At 40.2% G+C, this 23,678-nt stretch overlaps 1 protein-coding gene across 3 annotated transcripts in view; it reads left to right on the plus strand.

The window, feature by feature from the left end:
* maml2 (mastermind like transcriptional coactivator 2) overlaps positions 1-23,678 on the plus strand; it is a 407,948-nt gene that overhangs the window by 272,556 nt on the left and 111,714 nt on the right. For all 3 annotated transcript variants that reach the window (XM_069890776.1, XM_069890777.1, XM_069890778.1), the window contains one exon: positions 923-2,374. In XM_069890776.1, coding sequence (XP_069746877.1) covers positions 923-2,374 — 1,452 coding nt within the window. The remainder of the gene's footprint in view (positions 1-922; positions 2,375-23,678) is intronic.

Raw genomic sequence — 23,678 nt, forward strand, 5'->3', positions numbered from 1 at the left:
CCTGATTTTTTTCCCCCACCCTCCTGTGAAAAGATTTAAGAGAATAGTGCTGGAGTAGTGGTCTCAGGATACTTCTTCAGACAGCAAAAGTGCAACATGCTAAATATTGGCACAAAGATTTTTGACCATGAATTTTGCAGCACCGCATCACTGGCTGATATTTCTAACTTTGTTTCAAGGACACAAATCCCTCATCTCTCAGCCTTTAAGAAGCTTTAGACAAAAGGACTCTTGCTGGTAATTCTTGTTCACCAGTTTGGAAGAGTTCATTTTATTGAGCAGTGAGTTGGACCAGTCAATAAGCCAGCATTTGTCCACCATGTCTGGAATAATCCCTCCATTAAAAAGAGGGTTATTAAGGGGATAGATCAGTGGTTCTCAACCTTTTTCTTTCCATTCACATACCTCTTTAAGTAATCCCTATGCCATTAGTGTATTGTGATTAGTAAAGGGTTGTATGTGAGTGGGAAGGGAAGGTTGAGGACCACTGCTCTAGCCCAATTGTTATTGAAATATTTTGCTTGAGAAAAATTGTCATTGGTCCATTTAATTTGGAGTTATGAAACTATGCACATAACAAGTCAGTTAGGTAAAATTAAAACAGTGGTTTTCAAACTATCTTTCAACCCATATACCACCTTAAGCAATATGGCATAGGAATTACTTAAAGTGGTATGTGAGTGGAAAGAAAAAGAATGAGAACCACTGGGATAAATTGTGGACAGGTATTGGATTTTCTGTCTTCATTGGCAGGTTGGCAAAGATACAGCAATGGAACAAAGAAAGTGAGATACTGATTCACCAACTCCTCACTGGCTAGTGTCTGGGATTCTCAGGGTGTGAAACACTTGATTTTCTTTCCCCAGAACGGGTTGATAAATGTGACCACTAAAAAATGTTAAGGCGTTTTCTTTCTTTTCAGTTACAGGGCTCCATAAAGAGAAAGCTGGAAGGAAATGCGTCACCTGTCAGCAACGATAGACCAAATGGCATTTCTGATGGGGCTTTCCAGATGGATATTAAAAGAATAAGAGTGGATGAAGGCGGTCTTGCAATTGGCCAAAGTGGACACCAACTCAGTAATGGACAAGGTCAAACCCTGCAGGGTGCAGTCACAATGGGACCTGGAACTCCAGGAAAAGATGGGAGTTTGATCGGAACCACCCAAGCCAATGGTGGTGATGCCAGTTCTGGCTTCAGTTTGCCACACAACAAGGAGATGAAACAGGAGCCAACAGAGAGTGTTTCATGCAGTGAACATTTGAACAATCAAATCTCCAACAACAGCATGCTGTTTGAATCCAAAGATGATCTAGGAATGCAGCTGCTTGATCCAGATTTGCAAGATTTATTTGATGAATTGACAAACATGTCAGGTGTTCCCCCACTGAGTGATATTGACCTGGATAACATGTTAAATCCCAGCATTAGAAATGAAGAACCATTCAGCATAGACATTGGACAGCAAAATCAGAGCAGTACACCAAAGCCGCATTCACAGTTAGACAATCCAACAGTAAAAACTGAATACTCACCTGGTTTTACCCAGGCACCTGGAGGGTCACCCCAAATGAGGCCTCCTTCCACAGGCCCCCCCTATTCAATGGCAAATCCAGCCATGTCGGTTCCTTCGCCCATTTCCTCTGCAGCTCAAAGTCAGAACCAACCACAGCAATCTTTACCAACTGCACCAAACAGAAGCTTGTCCAACTGGCACGACCTGTCTCATGCACAGCAGCTGAAGAAGATTGCAGATAATCGGCAACAGCATGCCCTGCTGCAGCATCAACAGCAAAACCCGGCAGCTAGTTGGCCACCTGCTCCACAGTCGGGTCCTTCATCAGGAAATTTTGGGCAGGAGAAAATACCCAGTCCCTCCCTCCACCAGCAGCCTTTTAGCTCCCCAAATTCTCTGCTTACTGGGGTGTCTACCAATAGCAATCAGTCAAAAAACATGAATAATTGCCTCTACAAGACTCCATCTGCAACACAGACTGGCCACATGGACATGATCATCCACCAGCAGCAACAACAGGCACACAGTATAAGTCGCAGCTTGATGAATCCCAATTCCACATCACCAGACCAATTGTCATACAGTAACACCAAGCCCTTGTCTCATTTTGATCCAGAGCCAGGGCAGATCTCTTCAATCCTGGGTTCTCAGACCAAGCCTTCTGTCTTGCATTATACACAGCCGCAGCCTTCGGCACCAGTGCAGCAGCAGCCTACTCCACCATCAGGTCATCTCCAAAGTCAAGCAATCCAGCGGGCACAGTTACCAATTGCATTGCAGCAAAAGATGTTGCTCCAGAAGATGCAACAAAGTCAACAGCCTTCAGCATTGCAATATCCACTGTCCCAACATCGACAGGTATGAGTTAGCCCTCTTGTAAATGTCTTGGGGCATCCATGGAATAAATATTTCCATTTGTTCCATTTTTTGTTGTGAATCTAGCAAGGTGTTTGTCAAATTACCTGATGATCATGGTCAACTGAGTGCTGCAGGTTTGCAGTGACAGATGATAAGAGTAAGTATTGTATAATGTTCACTGATATCTCCATCACGCATGTCCTGTCAACAGGCAGACTGATGCCTATATTAATGTTGCAATGGTTTTAATGCATCATGGCCTTATAGTTTCTGATCCAAAGTCAACGCTTGGAGTTTAAAAATCATTCCATTAAAAGCATTTCCTGTGCAATTCAAGACATCAACATTTTTAAGCTTTCACTGGTATTGACATTTTAACAAGGCTATATACCAGTTCTGAAATAGGGTGGGGAATCTCCAGTTGTAAGAAATTGTAGGATATGTTAGCAGTTTAGCATTAAATAATGGGGAGTTTATAAGTATATAAGCAAACACTAGGTTGTGGCCCAATTGTAAGCACCATAATTGATGAAGAAGGAAAAAGGTGAAAAGGAAATTTGCCAGAATTGTTCCAGAAATTAGGGAAAAGTGGATGTGATTGTGAAATTTGAAGCAAAGAAGGTTGTGAAGAGATTCAAAAGAGAATTCTTGGAAAAGGACTTGCAATTCAATAGTGGCTGAACTCCAGAAATCCACTCTGCTAATATTGAAAATCGACAACTGAAAATGAAAAGCTGGTCCCTTAAAACCATTCCCAACATCCTGGACAGCTATTATTGCTAAGCAAGGTCAGTGAACTTGTGACACAAATCAGTACAAAGGGGAATGATTTGGAGGCTATGACAGAAACATAGTTGCAGGGTGGAGATGATTGGAAATTAAATATCCAAGGGCATCAGATAATACAAAAACATAGCCAGGAGGTAAGGGAGATGGAATAATGCTCCAAATTAAGGATGAGATCAGGACAAAAGTGATAGATGATGCATGAACTAAGGAGAAGAATGTTGATTCCATCTGGACAGAGATTAGTAACAGTAAAGGGAACAAATAATCATTGGTGTTGAGTTGCCTGTTGGCCACCATCTAATAATATTACAATAGTGTGCCCAAAAAAACAAACAAATACCTGAGTCATGTAAGAATGGGAGGCAATTTGTCATGCAGGACTAAGTTGCATATAGATTGTACAAATCAGGTTGGTTGAGGCAGTCTTGAGGGAGGACTATTTGGTGTGTATCTTCGCAGTGGAAGACATGACTAACATGCCAAAGAACAATTTTATAGCGTCAGTGGGGAGCTGAGGACCTCGATGTAACTGCTATCACTAAAGATGTTGTGCTGAGTGATTTCATGGGGCAAAAGGTAAATAAGTTCAGTGGTGTTTGAGGAGATTCTGTGCATCACCGAAGTGAGGTGTGTCACCAAAGTGAGGTGTTTGAGGAGATTCGGTACCCCTTGAAAACTTCTACAGGTATACCGTAGAGAGCATTCTGGCGGGTTGCATCATTGTCTGGTCTGGAGAGGCCAAATCTCAGGACAAGAAAAATAACTCCACCGGTTGTTAGCTCGGCCTGCAACATCACAAACTCCACTCCATCGAGGACATCTACATGAGGAGGTGTCTTAAAAAAGCAGCCTCTTTCCTCAAAGATCCCCATGACCCATGCCACATCCCCTTCGCTCTGCAACCATAGGGAAATAGGTACAGGAGCTGGAAGATGAGCACTCAGCAGTACAAGGACAGCTTCTTCCCTACTGCCATCAGATTCCTGAATGATCAATGAACAAAAGACACTGCCTTCCTTTTCATGCACTATTTTTAAAATATTATTGTCCAACATAATATGTGGTTTATAACATGAATGTTTGCCCGATGATGCTGCTGTAAAACCCCAAATTTTGTGACTTGTTCTTGACCATAAATTCTGGCACTGATCCTAATGGAAATGCATTTCAGGTTCTGAAAGAAATAGTGGAAGTTATAGTAGAGACATTTGCAATAATTTACCTAAATTCTCTGGACTTTGGGCAGGTCTCAGTGGAGTGGAAGACAGTGAACGTCTTGCCATTGTTTAGAAAAGGATATGAGCAAAAGATGGGAACCATAAATCAGTTAGTTTAACATCTGTAGTTGGGAAAATGCTTGAAGTCATCATTAAGCAAGAAATAGCAAGATATCTGAATAGAAATTGTTTCGACAGGCAGACACAGAGTAGAATCATGAAGGGGCAAGCCCTGTTTGACAAATTTACTGGAGGTTTTTGAGGATATAAATAAGCACAGTGAATAGAGGGAAATAGGTGGATGTTGCATTCTTGGATTTTTCACCAGGCACTTCACATGACCATCCTTAGATAATGAAGCATGGAGTTGGGAGTCAAGTATTTTCATGGATAGAGTATTGGTTAACCATTGGAAGGCAGAGTTGGGATAAATGGGTGTTTCTCTGGTTGGCAAACAGAGCTTTGCGGAGTGCTTCAGAGGACGACGTTGAGCCTGTTCACAACATACATTAACGATTTAGAAGAGGGGACTGAGTGCAACACATCAAAATTTGCTAAATTGAGTGGAAAAGCAAACAGTTCAGAAGTTGCGGAGAATCTGCAGAGAGGCAAAAGTATGGCAGATGGAGCACAATGTTGGTAAATGTGAGATCATCTACTTTAGAAGGACAAATAGAAAATCAGTTTAAATTATGAAAGATTGCAGCATGTTGTGCAGAGGGACTTGGTATATGAATTTCAAAAGCTTAGTTTGCAGGTGCAACAGGTAATCAAGAAGGCAAATATTGGCCTCCATTGCTAAAGGGATTGATTTTAAGTATAGGAGGATTCTGCTACAACTGTGAGGCCGCACCTGGAGGTGGTGCAGAGCAGGTTCACCGGCTTGATTCCAGACTGAAGGGGTTAGCCTACAAGGATAGACTGAGTCAATTCAGAAGAATGAGAGGGTGTCTTATAGAAACATATAAAAGTATGATATAGATTGACAAGGTAGAGGCGGGAAGGTTGTTTGCGTTGGTGAATGAGTCTAGAACTAGGGGGCGTAGGCTCAAGATTTGAGCGAGATGGAGATGAGGAGGAACTGCTTTTCGCAGAGAGTAGTGAATCTGTGGAATTATCTGCCCAATGAAGCAGTATAGGCTGCCTCATTAAATACAACATGGAGTTAGATTTTTGCACAGTTAAGGAATTAAAGGTCATAGAGAAATAGCACATCAGTGGAGTTGAGCCCATGGCCAGAGCAGCCGCAACCTGTTGAATAATGGAGCAGATTTGTATATATCAGGAGGTGGCTTGTCCTGCTCTTATTTATCTTCACCCAGATCGCACATAGTTCCACATAATCTAAATGAAGCTATAAAAAAAAACCATAATGGAAACAGAGGACAAATAAGGATTAAAATAAAACTTCATAAAATTCCTTTTGAGCACATCGATTGATCATTGAACAAGTATCACCTTTTAATCGCACTTTCTCTGTAAATCATTTATGCTTTGTACCAGTCAGGAATTAGAGGTTGGATTATCTTGGGTTATTTTCTCTGAAGTGCAGAAAACTGAGGGGAGACCTCGTAAAGTTTATAAAATTATGAAAGTTTTGATGGACAGACAGTCCAAATTTTCTCCCCAGGTTAAAAGCATCACATTCTAGGGGGCATGCATCACATTCTAGGAGGAAATTGAAGGCAGATGTGTGGGGCAGATTTTTTTTTTACAGAATGTGATCCATGCCTGGATTGGTCTGCCAGGAGTAGTGGTGCATGTGGACTCAATAGTAGCATTTATAAATATACAAATAGGAAGAGGATGGAAGGATGTCTATCAGGTACACACAGCAAGGTTTTAGTTTGATTTATTTTGAATGGTTACCTCATAGGAGGCTACAAGCTTGTTAGTTTCATTTATAGATTTCTGCATTAGCACTGTATCTTCCATGATCTGGGACCAGTTTTCTCTCAATGTGTCATGAACTGCTTCCTTATTCATTGGTTAATTTGTTGTTATTATTGTATAGTCTGCAGTATCAATTGGATCGCCTGGACGGCACACAAAATGAAGTATATTACTGTTTTTTGTAACACGTGACATTGAAACAATTCAATTCAATTCGATCAGTTTGTGTAAAGCTACAGGATGGAAAACATTGGTGGGAGTGGTCTGTTGTTATCCCTGCCCCAATTCCCACAGCCAATCAGTAAACTGAAGATGCAAGTAATAAAGTAAACACAGAGGCCTGGTCAATCAGGCCACAAAGCAACTTTGCTTTCATAATGTGGAGGATGAATTCATTGAGTGTTTTCAAGACTTTGTTTTAAGGCCTGCTGAGTTGAAGAGCCAACTAGTGCATAATTACCTTGCTGGTGAAGAGTTTATGAGGTGCACTGATCATATTGTCACAGAATTTCTGATGGAGTTTAAAAATGAAATGGTTGCAAATAAATCCAGGCCTGAGATCGTCAAGGAAACTAGTTGTAAAGAATGGTTTGGAACATAAAATTGAGAAACAAGATTAGATAAGGGTGACAAAAAGATTGAGAATACATAACATGTACACATTGCATGAAAGGATTAAAATCCATGGAGGCAGGTGGTCTCATTGTGGCTAATAATCAAAAATATTTTAGGGACTAGGAAGAAGCTTATAATGCTGCCAAAAAGAATTGTTATCTTGACAATTGGGGGAGGGCTTTTAAAATTCAGTATGGGATGACTGGAAAATTTATGAAAATATAAAATAGAATAAAAGTAAATAGAAACAAGCATGAAAACTAGCTGTGTAAAGCTTCAGTGGACATGTGAAAAGGAAGAGATTAGAAAAAGTAAATAAGGGCTCTAAAAGGTAGACATGTGGTAAGTTATTATGAGAAGATAGCATAATATTAATGCATATCATCTATACTGGACAGGGTGGGCTTGTTTTTTCCTGAATTCCCCTGGGTTGTTTTCTTGTTGATGGGTTTTAATTAATTGGGCATAATGAGGATCAATGCTTGGGCATCATTTTTTTTTACTTCTATCCGGAAAAAAGTGTAATCTGTTCATGTTTGCTGATGACACAAAGGTGGATAGGAGAGAATATGGACTGAGAAAAAAATGCAATAAGGAGGGAAAGTTCACGAGTGTGGCACAGAGGAGGAAAAACCATATGATTTTAAATATTGAATGACTGTCAAACATTGCTATTCAGAGATCTTTTTAACTTCTAATAACACATGTGGACATTCAGCCGATTTGGTCTATGCCAGTTCCCAGGGAGCAATCCCATTTGGCTCTTCCCCACTTTCTGCCATGCAAAAGTTAGTGGACACAGCCCAGGACATCACAGATAAAACCTTCCCTGCTGTTGAGAACTTCTCCAGGGAACTCTGCCGTCTGACGTCTGAGAGCAGCAGCAAATATCAAGAACCCACACCACCCAGCAAATGCTCTGTTCTCACAGCGACCATGAGGAGAGCGTCTCACCATCAGGACTCTCACAATGGATTCACCACCAGGTTCACAAACAGCTCTACCCCTCTACCATCAGACTCCTCATTGACAAACTCAATCAGAGACTTATTTAAGGTCTCTTACTTTTGCACTTTATTCATTTTTTCTCTCTCTGTATTGCACAATTTGTTTAACTTTCTTTATTTGTTTACGTGTACTTAGATTTTTTTTGCAGAGCCAATAATGGGTAATTCTGCCTCGCATCCAGGATAAAGGATCTCAGGGTTGTATGTAATGTCATAGAAAACTACAGCACAGAAAATAAGCCATTCGGCTCTTCTATTCTGTGCCAAAACATTCTGCTAGTCTCATTGACATGCACCCAAACCAAATCATCCAGACCTCTCCCATCCATGTATCTATCCAATTTATTCTTAAAACTTAAGATTGATCCTGCATTTACTATGTCATATGGGAGCTCATTCCACACTCCCACCACTCTCTGAGAGAACGGTCCCCCAAACCTTTCCCCTTTCATCCTAAAGCCATGTCCTCTCGTGTTTATCCTCCTAATCTAAGTGGACAGAACCTACTCTGTCTATACCCCTCATAGTCTCCATCAAATCTCCTCTCATCCTTTTTGTTTGTACTCTGACAATAAATCTGAAATATATACCCATCTGCTCCTCGATTCATTTTTGTCATTAACCAACATTAAAGTGTTATTTAGAGTAACCAATTAACCTACTAGCATGTGGGTTTAAACCCACGTAATGAGAGTAGGAACATGCAGACTCCACACAAATAACATCTGAGATCAGGATTGAACCTGTCCTTGAAGCTATGAGACAGCAGATCCACTTGTGGCACCATCATTTCACCTGTAGATGAATCATAGAAAGCTACCAGGCATAGGTAATAAGCTGTGTACAATTCTAAATAACTACAGGCCTAGTTATGACTATTATTTAAGAGATAATCTATCCAAAGGTTCATCAGAATGAATTCTGGGAATGAGCCCACGGCAGATGTGTGTGGAGGTTTATTTGTGCATTTAGAAAGGATTGATAACCTTTCTAAGAATCTTCAAAGAATGAGAGCTGATACTAAAATGTGTGCAGTTCTGGAGATTTCAGGACAGATTCTGTGACAAAGTTGCTCTTGGAACTGTAGATTACAATCTCGGAATTTGGGTCAGTCACAGGGGACTGCAATGAAGAGAAATTACAGGGAGCAATGAAAATCTGTATCACAGTATAGTCAAGACAAGAGCTTGATATATTTTAAGATTCAAAGTGAGCTGATGGTCTTGGGAAAAGTGTGGGAAGGTGAAGTCAAATTTGAAGAGAAAAATAATCTTATTCACGCAGAGCAAGCTTGATTCTGCTTCTACTATTTTGTTGTCAAACACAAACTTATTTCCAAAAGTCCAACACCACAATCTAGATCATTAATTATGGGAGTGAAGAATAAATGAGGCATGATCAATCACTAGGATACACCAGCAGTGATGTGTCTCCAAGCTGGGCTCCATCCATTAGCAAGAATTTTTTTTTTGTTGTTGTTGCAGGATTTGACATCGTTTGTAAATCTGCATTTCAATTTTATACTGAAAGAAGAAGATTCAATCTTGCAAGGGGACCAAGCCTGAATTATTTATCAAAGGCTTCCCCAAGCGTCAGATAGACAATGTGCACGGGATATCTGTTATCCACTGCCTGTTGGCATCCTGAAGAGATTTACCAAATTTGTTTGGCACTGGACATAATGTATTTTTTTTTTTCATTTCTCTGTGACCTGATTGAAAATGGCCTTACCACAGAGAGAAACATGCTCATGGCTATCTCAGGATTTTTCCACATCATTTTGGAAATTCAACCAGCCATTTCAGAGCATGAGTCACTCTGAGTCTGTTGCAATTTCAGCATCAGATGCATGTCAAATACATACTTGCCCTTTCACTGTTGCATCTGGAGCATTGCCAGGGAAATCAAACCATCAGATAACTAGGTCTTTGTAATTCAACAGTGGTCTGGAACTTAGACGTGTTAAATCTCGTTTTTAACTTTCTATTCTCTGGATACCCCCATAACACCCTCCTCACTGGCTGCAGCCCTAATTGACATTTTTGTTTAAAAAAATGTTCAGTCTATTCAGCAAGTCCTTGGCTGCTGCTGGGTTGCTTTGGCAGACCCAGGACTAAAGACATTAGGGTGGTCAGCCTCTGCTTAGCCATTTAGAACACCCCATTAAAGTACACGTACTTTTTCTTTGGAAACGCAACAACTTTATAGCTTTTTTTTTCCGTGATCATTAAGGGAATTTGTTAAATCCCTGGTTGCATTGCTTGACATCAGACTTATGTACTTGTAGTTTATTGACACTGATCTGTGCATTTTTTTAAAAAAACATCACAACTGAATGAGATTTCATTCCCACAAACTGTCCTGGCTTTATTGAACTAAATAATATATAGTATATGGGGAAGACTTCATAGAACATATGATTTATCTCCATAATATGGATATTTCTAGATTAGGAGCTCCATTAGGTTTAATCGTTCCTGATAAAAATGAATCAGAATCAGGATTTATTGTTATGATCAAGGCATGAAATTCATTGTTTTGCTGCAGCATCAAAGTGCAAACATTATAACCATCTTATAACATTACTATAAAAATAAAAATAAAATAAAATGATAATAATAATAATCGTGCATGAAAAGTAAGGCAGTGTCTTTGGGTCATGGATTATTCAGGAATCTGATGGCAGTGGGGAAGAAGCTGTCCTTAGGCCACTGAGTGCTCCTCTTTAGGCTCTCATATCTTTTCCTCCCCAATGGTAGCAGAGTGAAGAGGGCATAGCCTGGTGGGGGTCTTTGAGGATAGAGTCTTCTTTTTTAAGACACCACCTCATGCAGATGTCCTCGATGGAGTGAGCTCTGGTGCCTGTGATGTTGCAAGCCGAGTTAACAACCCTCTGGAGTTGAATCCTGAGAGTTGGCGCCTCCATACCAGGCAGTGAAGCATCCAGCCAGAATGCTCTCCACGGTACACCTGTAGAAGTTTATGAGAGTCTTCTGTGATATACTGAACCGCCTCAAACACCTCACAAAGTATAGCTGCTGGCAAGCCTTATTTGTGATTGCATCAACATGGAGCCTCCAGGACAGATCCTCTGAGATGATGACACCCAAGAATTTGAAGTTCTTGACCTTCTTCACTACTGAGCCCTTGATGAGGACTAGGTTGTGTTCCCCTGATTTCCTCCTGAAGTCCACAATCATCTCCTTGGTTTTCCTGACATTGAGTATAAGGTTGTTGACGTTTCACCATTCAATGAGCTGACTTGTCTCCCTCCTGTACACTTCCTCATTGCCGTTTTTGATTCTGTGAACTGTGGTGTCATCGGCAAACTTGCAGATGCCATTGGAATTGTGCCTGGCCACACAATCATGGATGTATAATGAGTAGAGCAGTGGGCTAAGCACGCATCCTTGGGGTACGCCTGTGTTAATAATCAGTGAGGAGGAGACATTGTTTCCATTTTGGACTGTAGTCTCCCAATGAGAAAGTCAATGATCCAGTTGCAGAGACCTAGAGTTTGCAGATTCTTGACCAGCATTGAGAGATTAATGGTATTGAAGGCTGAGTTGTAGTCGATGAAAAGCAGCTCTATCTATAAGTTGTTGTTTTCAAGGTGATCCAGAGTTGAGTGGAGAGCTAGCGATATTGCATCTGCTGTGGAACGATTGTGACGATAGGCGAATTGCAGTGGGTTCAGATCTTGTTTAGGTATGTGTTAATTCTGGCCATGACCAGCCTCTTGAAGCCTTTCATCACAGTAGAAGTTGGTGCTACGGTGGTCGTCGTTGTGGCAGCTCACACTGCTCTTCTCGGGGACCGGGATGATTGATGCCCTTTTTAAGCTGGTGGGATCATCTGACTGCTACAATGAGAGGCTGAAAATGCCCATGAAATCTGGCTACTTGGTTGGTGCAAATTTTCACTACCCTGCCAGGTACGCCGTTAGGGACTGACGCCTTGCAAGGGTTCTCCCTCTTGAATAATGTTCTGACATCACCCTCAGGGACAGATTCTGATTCTGATTGGCCAAACACAAGCATAGCTGATGTGGTAACAGTGTGGAAAACATCAGTAAACAAATATCAATAACAATAAATGGCTTAATATTGAGATGGTATTCGATAACTATCATGTGGAATATCAGAATTGTCAACAGGAGAATGGATAGAGGCAAAGTAGTTAGCAGGTCTGACCGAACTGGAGATGTTTGCATCTCTCCAACAATATTCATCTTAGGTTCTGAAATAGCCTTATTGGTCTTTAATTAGTAAAGACCAGTAGTGATTCAATTATCCAATTTTTTGTCTTCCTTAATCCTATCCAATACTTTTCCCTATTCTCCCCCGAGCCTTTGATTTCAATCTAATTTGCCTCTGTATCATCTGATCAATCATAGTGATTTGTTCAAATATGCCCTTTGAACCATTGAGACCCATGTGCCTTTACTCTTTTAAATACATGTTTAAAATGAACCATTGTCCTCAGAGGGTATTGCTTATCTAATAGGATTAGTTAATTAATCATTACCAGACCTTGAGCTGTAGCTGTTCCTCTACCACCAGACTCCCGACTAAACACTCAATCAGAGACTCATTTAAAGACTCTTATTTTCCACATTATTTATTGATTAATATTTATTTTTTTCTGTATTGTTGTTAGGTCTGCTTTGTTCATGAATGAGTGAGACAAACACCAGGCTGAGTCGAAATCAGGGTTCTTTGTTCTTTATTACCGGATTGTAACACTTGCGACCAACCATGTTAGTCGGAGAATGCATTCTGCCGTTATCAGCAAAATGGTGATTTTTTATACCCTTGGATATGTGCTTAGAACATCATCATATCATTACTTGTCCAATGACTAAAACTGTTGCTATCCTTTCCCTGCTAGCTTCCTGCCTCTCAATCCATCAATGTCTCTCTTATCTTGTAAGTACAAGGATGCATTCACATCTTGTTACAGCCCTGTACATTCCCATCTCATGATGTTTTACCTAACAGGAGTACAAGGACACCTCCCCTTCTTGTTACAGCCCTGTACCGGGTAACTCCCTACACATTCCCATCTCATGATGTTTTACCTTACAATTGTACAGTTAGTTTGTTTACATTTCTTTCTTTGCTTACATTTCTCTCATTTATTTTTGTTCTTGAGTACAGTTTACAGTTACCAATAAGTTGAAATTCTGCCTCGCCTGTAGGAAAAAGAATCTCATGGTTGTATGTGATGTCATTTATGTACCCTGACAATAAATTTGAACTTTGCTCTTTGGAAGTAAAAATCTGGGAACAACATTAGATTCATTGCAGTCTTGCACATCAATAAAATTAATCCTAATTATATCATAATTCCATACTAAAATAAGATCTAGAATTTCTTCATTCCTTGTTGCCTCATATAAAGTAATCATACTTGCACAATGGTTACATTTTAGGACTTGCATCTAGAAGTATCTAGACTATTGATGAGGAAACTGAATCCCACTTTGATTACTGGTGGATTTTAACATAACTAAATCTGGAACAAAATGCTACAACCTACAGTTGTAAATGTGAACCCACTGGATTATTATAAAACCCATCTAACATCCGTCAGGGAAGGAAATCTGTTGTTAGCCAGAGTGACCCATATCAATGAATTGTTTTATTGTCAAATGTTCATTGTGCATGTTATCCAGGCAATGTTAACTCATATAGCAGGTAACAAACAAATAAATAAATAGTTAGATAAAATTGTAACAATGTAGGAAGAAATATCACAGAAATCAAATAGTGAACCAAACTATATCGTACATTAATTAACTTCGTAACACTGTCAAGACACATATCAGACCACTCCTCCACAGATATAGGAATAGATAGGTCGTTCTCCCATTTATCTTGCATTTTAAATATGTCCACCTTTGTCACCTTTTCCTGTAGTAACATATACATTTCTGAAACAAATCCTTAACAACAAATAATTTCTCAAATTTCATTTGACCAGGTGATACTAACTCTCTACCAAAACATTCTAACAATAAATCTCGTACTTGATAAAAAGCAAATAAAGTGTTTTTTGATATACCAAAATTCACTCTAAGTCTATTCTTCTTTCTTTGGCTTGGCTTCGCTGACGAAGATTTATGGAGGGGTATGTCCATGTCTGTTGCAGGCTTGTTGGTGACTGACAAGTCCGATGCGGGACAGGCAGGCACAGTTGCAGCGGTTGCAAGGGAAAATTGGTGGGTTGGGTGTTGGGTTTTTCCTCCTTTGTCTTTTGTCAGTGAGGTGGGCTCTGCGGTCTTCTTCAAAGGAGGTTGCAGCACACCGAAGTGTGAGGCACCAAGATGCACGGTTGGAGGCAATATCAGCCCACTGCCAGTGGTCAATGTGGCAGACACCAAGAGATTTCTTTAAGCAGTCCTTGTACCTCTTCTTTGGTGCACCTCTGTCTCGGTGGCCAGTGGAGAGCTCGCCATATAACATGATCTTGGGAAGGCGATGGTCCTCCATTCTGGAGACGTGACCCACCCAGTGCAGTTGGGTCTTCAGCAGCGTGGATTCGATGCTTGCAGACTCTGCCAGCTCGAGTACTTCGATGTTGGTGATGAAGTCATTCCAATGAATGTTGAGGATGGAGCGGAGACAGTGCTGATGGAAGCGTTCTTGGAGCCGTAGGTGATGCCAGTAGAAGATCCATGATTTGGACAAGAGCAACTTGTCCGTGAACTACTCTTTGCAGACGATGCCGCTTTAGTTGCCCATTCAGTGCCAGCTCTCCAGTGCATGACGTCCTCTTTTGCGGAAACTGACAAAATGTTTGGCCTGGAAGTCAGCCTAAAGAAAACTGAGGTCCTCCATCAGCCAGTTCCCCACCATGACTACCAGCCCCCCCACATCTCCATCGGGCACACAGAACTCAAAACGGTCAACCAGTTTACCTACCTCGGCTGCCCCATTTCATCTGATGCAAGGATCGACAAAGAGATAGACAACAGACTCGCCAAGGCAAATAGCGCCTTTGGAAGACTACACAAAAGAGTCTGGAAAAACAATCACCTGAAGAAACACACAAAGATCAGCGTGTACAGAGCTGTTGTCATATCCACGCTCCTGTTCGGCTCCGAATCATGGGTCCTAAGTCTATTAAAAGAGAGAAATAAACCTACTTCAAAACAATCCTCCTCTAATATCACACCTTTTGATTCCCAATCTTTCAAATAAGGATTATTCAAAGAAAATTGGATTATCTGGTTCTGATATAATGGTGTCTTAACTGAAATTGTACCTTTCGATCCTATAATTTGATTCCATTTATACCATACACCCATGAAATGTTTCAATACTGGCAATTTATACTGCTGTAAATGCAGTGGGTTCCATTTGTATATAAAGTGATGTATATTTCTTTCCTGAGTCTGGTCCATCTCCACTTTCACCCACACCAGAGTTTGATCAGTATTAAACAATCTATTAATAAACTTTAATTGGCCAGAGCTCCAGGTAGTCAGGTCATCTGGTTGGCTGGAGCCACAGGCATTCGGGGCCTCTGACTGGCCAAAGCTACAGGTAGTCGGGACCTCTGGTTGGCTGGTGCTACGGGCAGTCAGGGCCATTGGCTGGGAATACCTGTGGTTCTGGACAGTACACACTGTCATTGTCAGGGTGTGTGTTTGTCCAGGGATTAGGTCAAGAGATCTGCTGCTGGACTGAAGATTGCTAAATCTCTGATGAAATTTACTAAAGTGATGTTAGTAATTTTGGTGTTGTTGGAATATAGCTGTAAGAGGGTAGAACAACTGTAGTGCAGTCAAGTAAAGGGTCTGATATCATCTTAATGTGACTCCAGGCCTATACCAATGTGAAAAGTCAGTTCTGCATCATTTTGGGATGATAAACAAATGCTTGCTGAGCCAACAGTGTTCACAACCATAAACAGGCAGCACTTTTAATGTAGCAGTAAGTGCAACACTATTACAGCACCAGCTACCCCTGGTTTAAATCCACCGCTGTCTATAAGGAATTTGTACATTCTCCCATGTGTCTGTGGGTTTTCTCTTGGACTCTGGGTTCCTTCCACATTCAAAAGACATTTAAGGTTAGTAGGTTAATTGGACATGGGTGTATTTGGGAACCTATGAAAATTTTTAAAATTCGATCGTATTCACAAATGCAATCGACCTAATTTACTATTGAATTAGTTCATTAGTATCATTATTTTCCAATTCTTCATTAAATTGTTTTTTTTAAACATTGGAAATATCACATTGTTGTCTTCATGCAGTTTTATAATCACCTCCCACCAAAATGCACCACATATTCAATGCCAAGATGCTCATCTGTCAAGGCAAAGAGATGCTCTCCAATTTAACTCCTAAAGTGTGAGTACAAACATACTGAGCAATCTCTCCAATTTTAGCTTGATCATTGCCACCCAACCTCCTACTAAATGGGTCTTGTAAATTCACTGTTTTTATGGAACAGATTTCGACACAACATAGAAGGAGACCATTTGACTCATCAAGGCTTTATCAGCTCATAGAGCATTTCTCTCAGTCACATTCCCCCGCTTACTTCCTACTATGCTCTCTATATCTATTCTCTCTCTCTTGTGTCTATCAATACCCACCCCCCCTCCCCATCTTCTGCTACACCTACATTCAAGGCAATTTACAGAGTCCAGTAAACCTATCAACCAGCACATCTTTTGGATTTGGGATGAAGCTAAAGTACTCAGAGGAAACTCACTGGAAAGAGGTTCAAATGCCACACAAATGACATCAGAGTTGAGCATCAAACAGATTATTGGGCCTGTGCTGCAGGAGCTCCATCAGCCATGTCACTATTGGCAATGTGATGAGACAAATCTGACAGTTGACCTCTACCAGTCTGGATGTTGTAGTGTTACCACAAGCATTTTTTTTTAGTGATTCCCGAGTTTGTAAATCAAAAACGTTACAGCCTTGGTGTATAGCTTGATAGCAAAGAAACACATCCTTTAACAGAAGACATGGATTTTCGATTAGCTTTCTGTATAAGTGGGCAAGTCCTCATGGCAAAGCAGTTGACATTAAATTCCAAGATGGACCTAAACTGTCACAACATTTGAGTGTTACAAACTCAGCAAAGGTGGATTTTGAATGCTTAGAAGGGTGAGTTTCATTGGACTGGCTTATGATATTGCAAATTTGTTTTGCTGTGAATAAGGGAGCAACATATTTATTGAAGGTGAGAACATACCATACCATGCTGAGTGCATGTGTGCAGAACTGACATAAAACTGGCGGGGTGTTGCTGAGACAGCATTCTGTACTACCTTTTATTCACACATTTTGCACAACAGCAGCAAAATATGACTGATTAACTCCAGAAATCATTTAATTTTCAATATACCTTGGGTTGTATTTAATCATGTAACAGAGCCATGGTTTAAAAGTAATGGGTAAAAAAACAATTGCAACTGAGCAGTGCTCCTCAGCAGAGTGAACAAGCAGGCTAACTAGCTGTCAGGCGCCTATTTAAGGGTCAGATGTAATCAGTTCACTGAGTAAAAGAGGACTTGGTTTGCCATTCCTCTTTAAAGGTTCATTTTAAATTTTGAATTACACCATAAAACCAATAATTCACTATAGTATTTGTTGGAAATCCCAATGTTCAACATCTGGCTCACCTCATTCTGTTTTTGCGCTCCCTTTAAACACAGAGGGACTGTGGACCCACCCTTTTTTAAAATTCATCAAGGCCCTGTTTACACGTCTTTTGCCCGGACTCCTCTTTGAATTCCTGCACTCCCGCTAATCTCCCCCCCCCCCCCCCCCTCTCCTGTGTGAAATGATTTGCAAAATGTATTATGCTACTCTGTAATGTTGAAGAAAAATGATGACAAGTATTCTGGTACATTGATTGACGTAACAACCAACAGTCCAGAAAATCTGCCAGTCCAGCACCCCCAATCTCCTGAGGGTGCCAGACTTTTGGAGTTTTACTGTATCACCAGCAATTCTTGAAGCTACACAGGGATAAGGAGAAGGTAAATTTTATGTTTTTTGTTAACATGAGCAATTTATGGCTCTTAAATTTAAGTGATATTCTTAACAGTTATTTGCATCACTTTCCAGACTGGCAGTTGTTTTGTTGTGTCTGAACCTGTGCAGATTCAAGGAAGATGATTAACAAATAAAAGTAATGCTCTTCCTAAAAGTATGCAACAGGTGTATTAGAGGCTTAAGTAAGAACAAGTGGATGAACAGTTAAGATGGAAACCTATCCTCAGAATTTGGTGAGCTTTGACAAATGACACCTGAAACATTAAGCTGTCTTTTCTCCTTCAAACTCTTCACAAACTATGACAGGCAGTGATTGTTCAAGCCTCAGTAGTTGGATTCATTTCATGAAGCAGCAATCTAAGTCTGGTCATAAATCGGCAGAGTTCACTTAATCTGTCTCCTAGGCCTAAGTGGGAAATGGCATCTTAAAAAGGAGTGTGTAGGTAAATTGAAGTGTTCTTGCTTAGGTCAAGTCTGTGCATAGCTTGATCAGCACTTGCTGTTTCATTCCCCTACTGATACCAGGCAATTTTGTGCTACAGTAAATGCAGTTTTCTGCTCTATTTAGCTTTGTTTTTAAATCCTAGTGAAAATAGCATATTATGTACTTGGCATAGCAAGATTTTTATGAAGACATTTATGAAACCACAGCATCATAGATATCATGGCAACAGGTCCCACTGAGTCTACGCCATAATTAAGCATCTATTTTTACACTAATCCTGCCTTAACTTACTTTATTCTCCCACATTCACATCAGCTCCCCCCCCCCCCCCCCCACCCCACCCCAACACCAGATTCTACTTCCTCACTGACACACCAAGGACAGTTTACAATGGTGCATTAACCAAACAGCAAACACAATTTTTGGAATATTGGAGAAAACAGGAGTGCCCAAAGGAAACCCATGTGATCACAGGGAGAATGTGCAAACTGACACTTGAGGTCAAGGTTGACCCTGGGTCACTGGAGCTACAGGGCAGTGGTTCAACTAGCTGCACCATTTAGTGAGCTTCATTTCATCTCACTTTTAAGTTCTTAAAATCTCCAACCACTCCATTGTGCTCTGTCGGTATACAAATGTGAGAAATTATATTAGAAGGTAATTTGCATTGTTATAACCCAGGCTTTTTACAGAATTTTCACCAGTCCCATGTGGAAGTCTTGAACATGTTCACCATTTCTGTCAGCAAGTTCCCAAGTGTTGTGTTTGAAAGAATATCAGGTTCAGTGGGTTCACAGAGAGATGAGCCTGGACACAAGTGTTACAATCACAGTTAACCTTAATGAACACTCAGGGGAGAACATCAAATGATACTCGATTACTATATTTCTAAATAACTATATTGATATTCACGTCAGACCCAGGCTGGACTCTGATAGTAGTGGCAGCCTATGCATGTTCACACACGTGCATACACTCACACACACTTCTGGTTCCCTGTACTAACAGGGATGCGGCTCTTTGCAAGTATTGATCTTTCGCAGTGCTACGGCTCAGCTTAAGAGTAGTGCACACTTTACCCGTGACACTTCCAGCAATGTCCACAGTAGCAATCTGGCATGGAGCGATGTTCAGGGCTTGGATCACGAGGCAGAGAGAAAGAATGTGCTATGCAATGCACATTCTGATCTGATTGCCCAGCCAATAATCACCCTAGGTAATTTAAACAACCCAACGGCAAAGTGGGCACTAAACGTGGCCAGAGTCCAACCTTGATTGACAGGTGATGTGATTTCCGAATAAGTTTCAGACAGGGACGACACATGACCACCTGCAAACCACAATATTCCAGACAGGCAGGGAAGCCACGAGTTTCTCCACAATCCACATATAACATCAAATAACTCCAAGGAGGCATTCATTCAGTGATGAAGAGCAAATTTCCATCTGGTACCCACCACTCATGCTGAGGATCAGCCCAGTACAAGTATGGGTTAGATCTGGCACAAGAATAGAACTTACAGTCATTTCAATAAAGAAGATTGTCGAAGACAGACAATGATATGTATATTCAGTAAATGTTTTTGTAATTAATTGACATGAGTTGAATGCTTTTCATTGTTTAAGAGTCTTCCATTAATTATTTTCTTTTTTTGGTTTGCAATTTTTTTCATAGCTATTTCTTTGTCATTTAATAGGTTTTGGATGTTTCTAAATGTCAAGGATATTTAAAAAAAAAACATTCAAAATGTTTAAGGTGTGACCACGAATTAGCAGAAGAGCCAGTTGCCACTCTACACATCAGCTTCCCACCCCTCGCGTGACAATACAGGGTCCTGCAATTTAGAAGAGCAAGGTCAAACAGTGGGTTTGTAATTGTCACAACGGTCAACAGCAAGCTTAGGAAGTTTTTCCAACTACTCACCTTTTAAAACTGCTTTTATAATGATTATTATTCAGAAACAGTGGAATTGCCAAAATATTATTGCTCTCAAAGCTAGAAAGGGTAGAAGTGAAATGTAATTTACTCCAGAAATGGTAAACCAGCCAAACTTCAACTTGATTATAAATTCTGAGCAAAGTTGTGGTCAAGTTTAAAAAAGAAAAAACATTAAATTATTTTTGGTTTCAACATAGAGAAAGCAAGCGAGCAGGAAATACGTGAGGTGTGGCTATCTGTTTCGGGGTAAAGGCAATATTAAAACTTCTATGGTGAGAACGAATATTTAACTTGCACTTCAGGAATCTGTCAGCAAAGGCTAGAGAGAGAAGTAAAGCCATCCAGGTACATTCACTGGGTTTTTAATGAGCCATCAGGTTCCCATTCAAATTCAGAAAGAGTTGGTTTGTTGAGCAGATGCAGCTACCATTTCTAATCATTTGAGCAATTGGCTGCTAGAGAATTTTGAAAGACCTTTTATTTAGGTGGAACCAGAAAACTTGAGTTTTCCTTGTGGATACTGGAGCAGTGGGGACACTCACGAGGAAAAGCAAACTATTTAGTTTTTTGAACCCCTTTCAAACCTAGTACTTTATCCAGTTTAGATTGTGGTGGTGGGAAGACAGTGACAGTTTCAGAGTGCAGATATTCAGTTCAACTTAAAGCCTTGCATTTTTGGTTTGCCCATATCACCACACTTAATAAAGGCCTTGTTACTTTCCAGCAGGACACACTCTTGTTATCAAGATTAAGAGAGAAATAGGGCACAACTCTCACAAGCACCTCAAGTTGACCAGAGTGTCTTGCTTCTATGGGATGAAAAGGGTTTAAACCTTTCTGATGGTGAAGTCGAGTTACTCTATCAATAAATATAGTGTCAGCATCCTGGAATTAATGTGAGTTAAGTGTCGAGCCATAATTTCTATTCCAAACTTCTTAATTTTGTTCACAAACATGAATTCAATCCACTCTTATTTTTTTCCCTGAATTGTTACGTGGTTCAAAACCAGAAACTTTGATGAAACTATATTACAGTGATACACTGCAGCATTTCAGATCCTTCTGTTACTCTTGAAGGATTTTTTTTTGGTGAAACCTCTGCTCCTCTAGATCCCATTAACTATTTGCATCTCCATATGTAGAAACTAGTCAGTCCTTCAGAAATACTGATTTGACTGAGGCTTCTCCACCATCTCTGTCTGTCAAAACTGTTCTGTCTTGATTAACAGTAGTCACACTTCAAGCTGAATGTTATTTTTTTTATCAGTGCCTTAGCAGTTATGCTGTCAAACTCTGCCTTAAGGTTCTATTCTTATATTAAGTTTCAGTTGGCAGCAGTAGATATTAACAAGGTTATTTACTTCTACTTCCATCAGGCTTTTCAAATATGTTTGCCAGAAAGTCAAGCATGTGGATATAGTGAATGATATCATGTAGTTGACAGGGCAGACCTAAGTCATTTGCCAGTTCTCCTTGGCTAAATAAACTCTAAAGTGTGCTCATTAAAAAATAAAAAATGGTAGTACATGTGCATGGCTTGGTACAAAAAAATATCATGAGTAATGCTTGAGGATTGACTCAGTGCTGACTTTATTACATAACAGGACAGATTAAGTCCTGAATGGATTGTGTGTGTGTTTGTGGTAAATGTGTTGAGAAATTAATACTTGCGTATCTGTGACAAATCTGCACCCCTGTCTGAGCCCTTGGTAACATTTCAGTATAAAATCTGTTTATATGGACAGTTAGTGAATTAAAACAATTCCTGTAGATCTTCAAATAGTTTTATTTAATTCCCACATATGAACATGATACACTTATACACTCAATGAACTTCTTCATGTTAGTCTTTCATTATGTTGAGATGTGATTTGATTTCCTCCATTCAACTGTAAAATACAATATTTGTGCATTATTTGACTACTGTTTGACTACTGTTACACCACTCCCCACACTGTTGTCTTATTTGTTTACCTATTGCACTCCCTGCTGTATGAATTGGATTGCCTTGATAAACACACACAACAGAGCTTTTTACTGTATTTTGTGTGTATTTTCAATTTTTTTTAAAGTGTAGGCGTCCAGCATGCTAACAAGTCCTTCCACCTCACGAGCCCATGCCCAACATCATTATGTTAATTAACTAATATTGTATTGCTATCAAAGGGTCATTAAACATTAATTGAATCAGACAAAGGAGGTGCATAAAATTAATATTTTATTGTGGTTTCTAAATTTTATGTCCTTTTATAGCACATGTGACTAAATGCCACAACTCAGGAATCTTGACTATTTAACATTGTTGGTTTTGACAATTAATATTCTGCTATTTTTATATAAAAGCCTTTGTATGTAACGTAAATTCCTCAAGCCTTACTAAATACAGTGCTCATAATGTCTTACCCTGTCACACTCACTTTATGTCAGATATTCAGAGGTAGTTAGTGCCTGGTTTTATTAATTGGAGCCTTCAAGCCCTGGGGACAATGGTATAAGCTATAATCTCAGCAAAGAGCTGAAGAGTGCTCTGGAATTGCACGTGGTTGCTCATTCTCATAACACACACATGCATGTGTCTAACAGATGCCAGTGCAGATATTAGGATAAACATTCAATTAGTTGGTGCATTTCTTTGTCTTGTTCCATCATGGAAGACGCTCAAGTTAAACAGGGTGCATCGATGTCCTCCTAAAGTAATTGCAATAAACTATAATCAAAGGCTGACAGATTCCCAGTCTTGAGGTTTCAGCAACTGTTGAGGTGCAAGTTAATATTTTGTACTGAATTGCAGCTGCTCTATAATAAGTCCCTGAAGTGTAAAGAGCTGGGCTGTCTCTGCCTGATCTGGACGTACTGAAGGAATCCATGAATTTAGAGTGAGTAAAGCTTCAGTGGGGTGATTCACAAATGTAATTATTTTTCTATGGATTCACCATGTGTGTAACTGTTACATCAGGTGGTGGACACCCATAAATGTCCAGGACAGGGGAAAGCAATTAAATTGAAAAGTACCCAGAATAGGCTGACTTTGATCAATTACAAGATAGGTTGAAGCAGGTGCAATAGGTCTTCTAAGAGATTATCAGATAGGTACATGGAACTGAGAAAGATGGAGGGTTTTGCAGTGGGGAAATTCTAGGCAGTTAATAGAGTAGGTTATTAGGTCAGCACAGGGCCCTGTACTATGCTGTTTTCTGTAGCCCCTTTCACTCTGCCAACTGTTCTAGGAAGTGAGAAAACTCGGGATCTTTTCCCAGTGCACTATGATTTACCTGGTTAATTGGCAACCTGGTATTTTAAGGGTGTGGGGGGGGGGGGGTCCCTCACCTCCAGTGGTGACATTGCAAGAGCAGGTTGTGCTTTCACATCGCC

The sequence above is a fragment of the Narcine bancroftii genome, chromosome 7 (assembly GCF_036971445.1).
Source record: "Narcine bancroftii isolate sNarBan1 chromosome 7, sNarBan1.hap1, whole genome shotgun sequence".
Lineage (NCBI taxonomy): Eukaryota > Metazoa > Chordata > Chondrichthyes > Torpediniformes > Narcinidae > Narcine > Narcine bancroftii.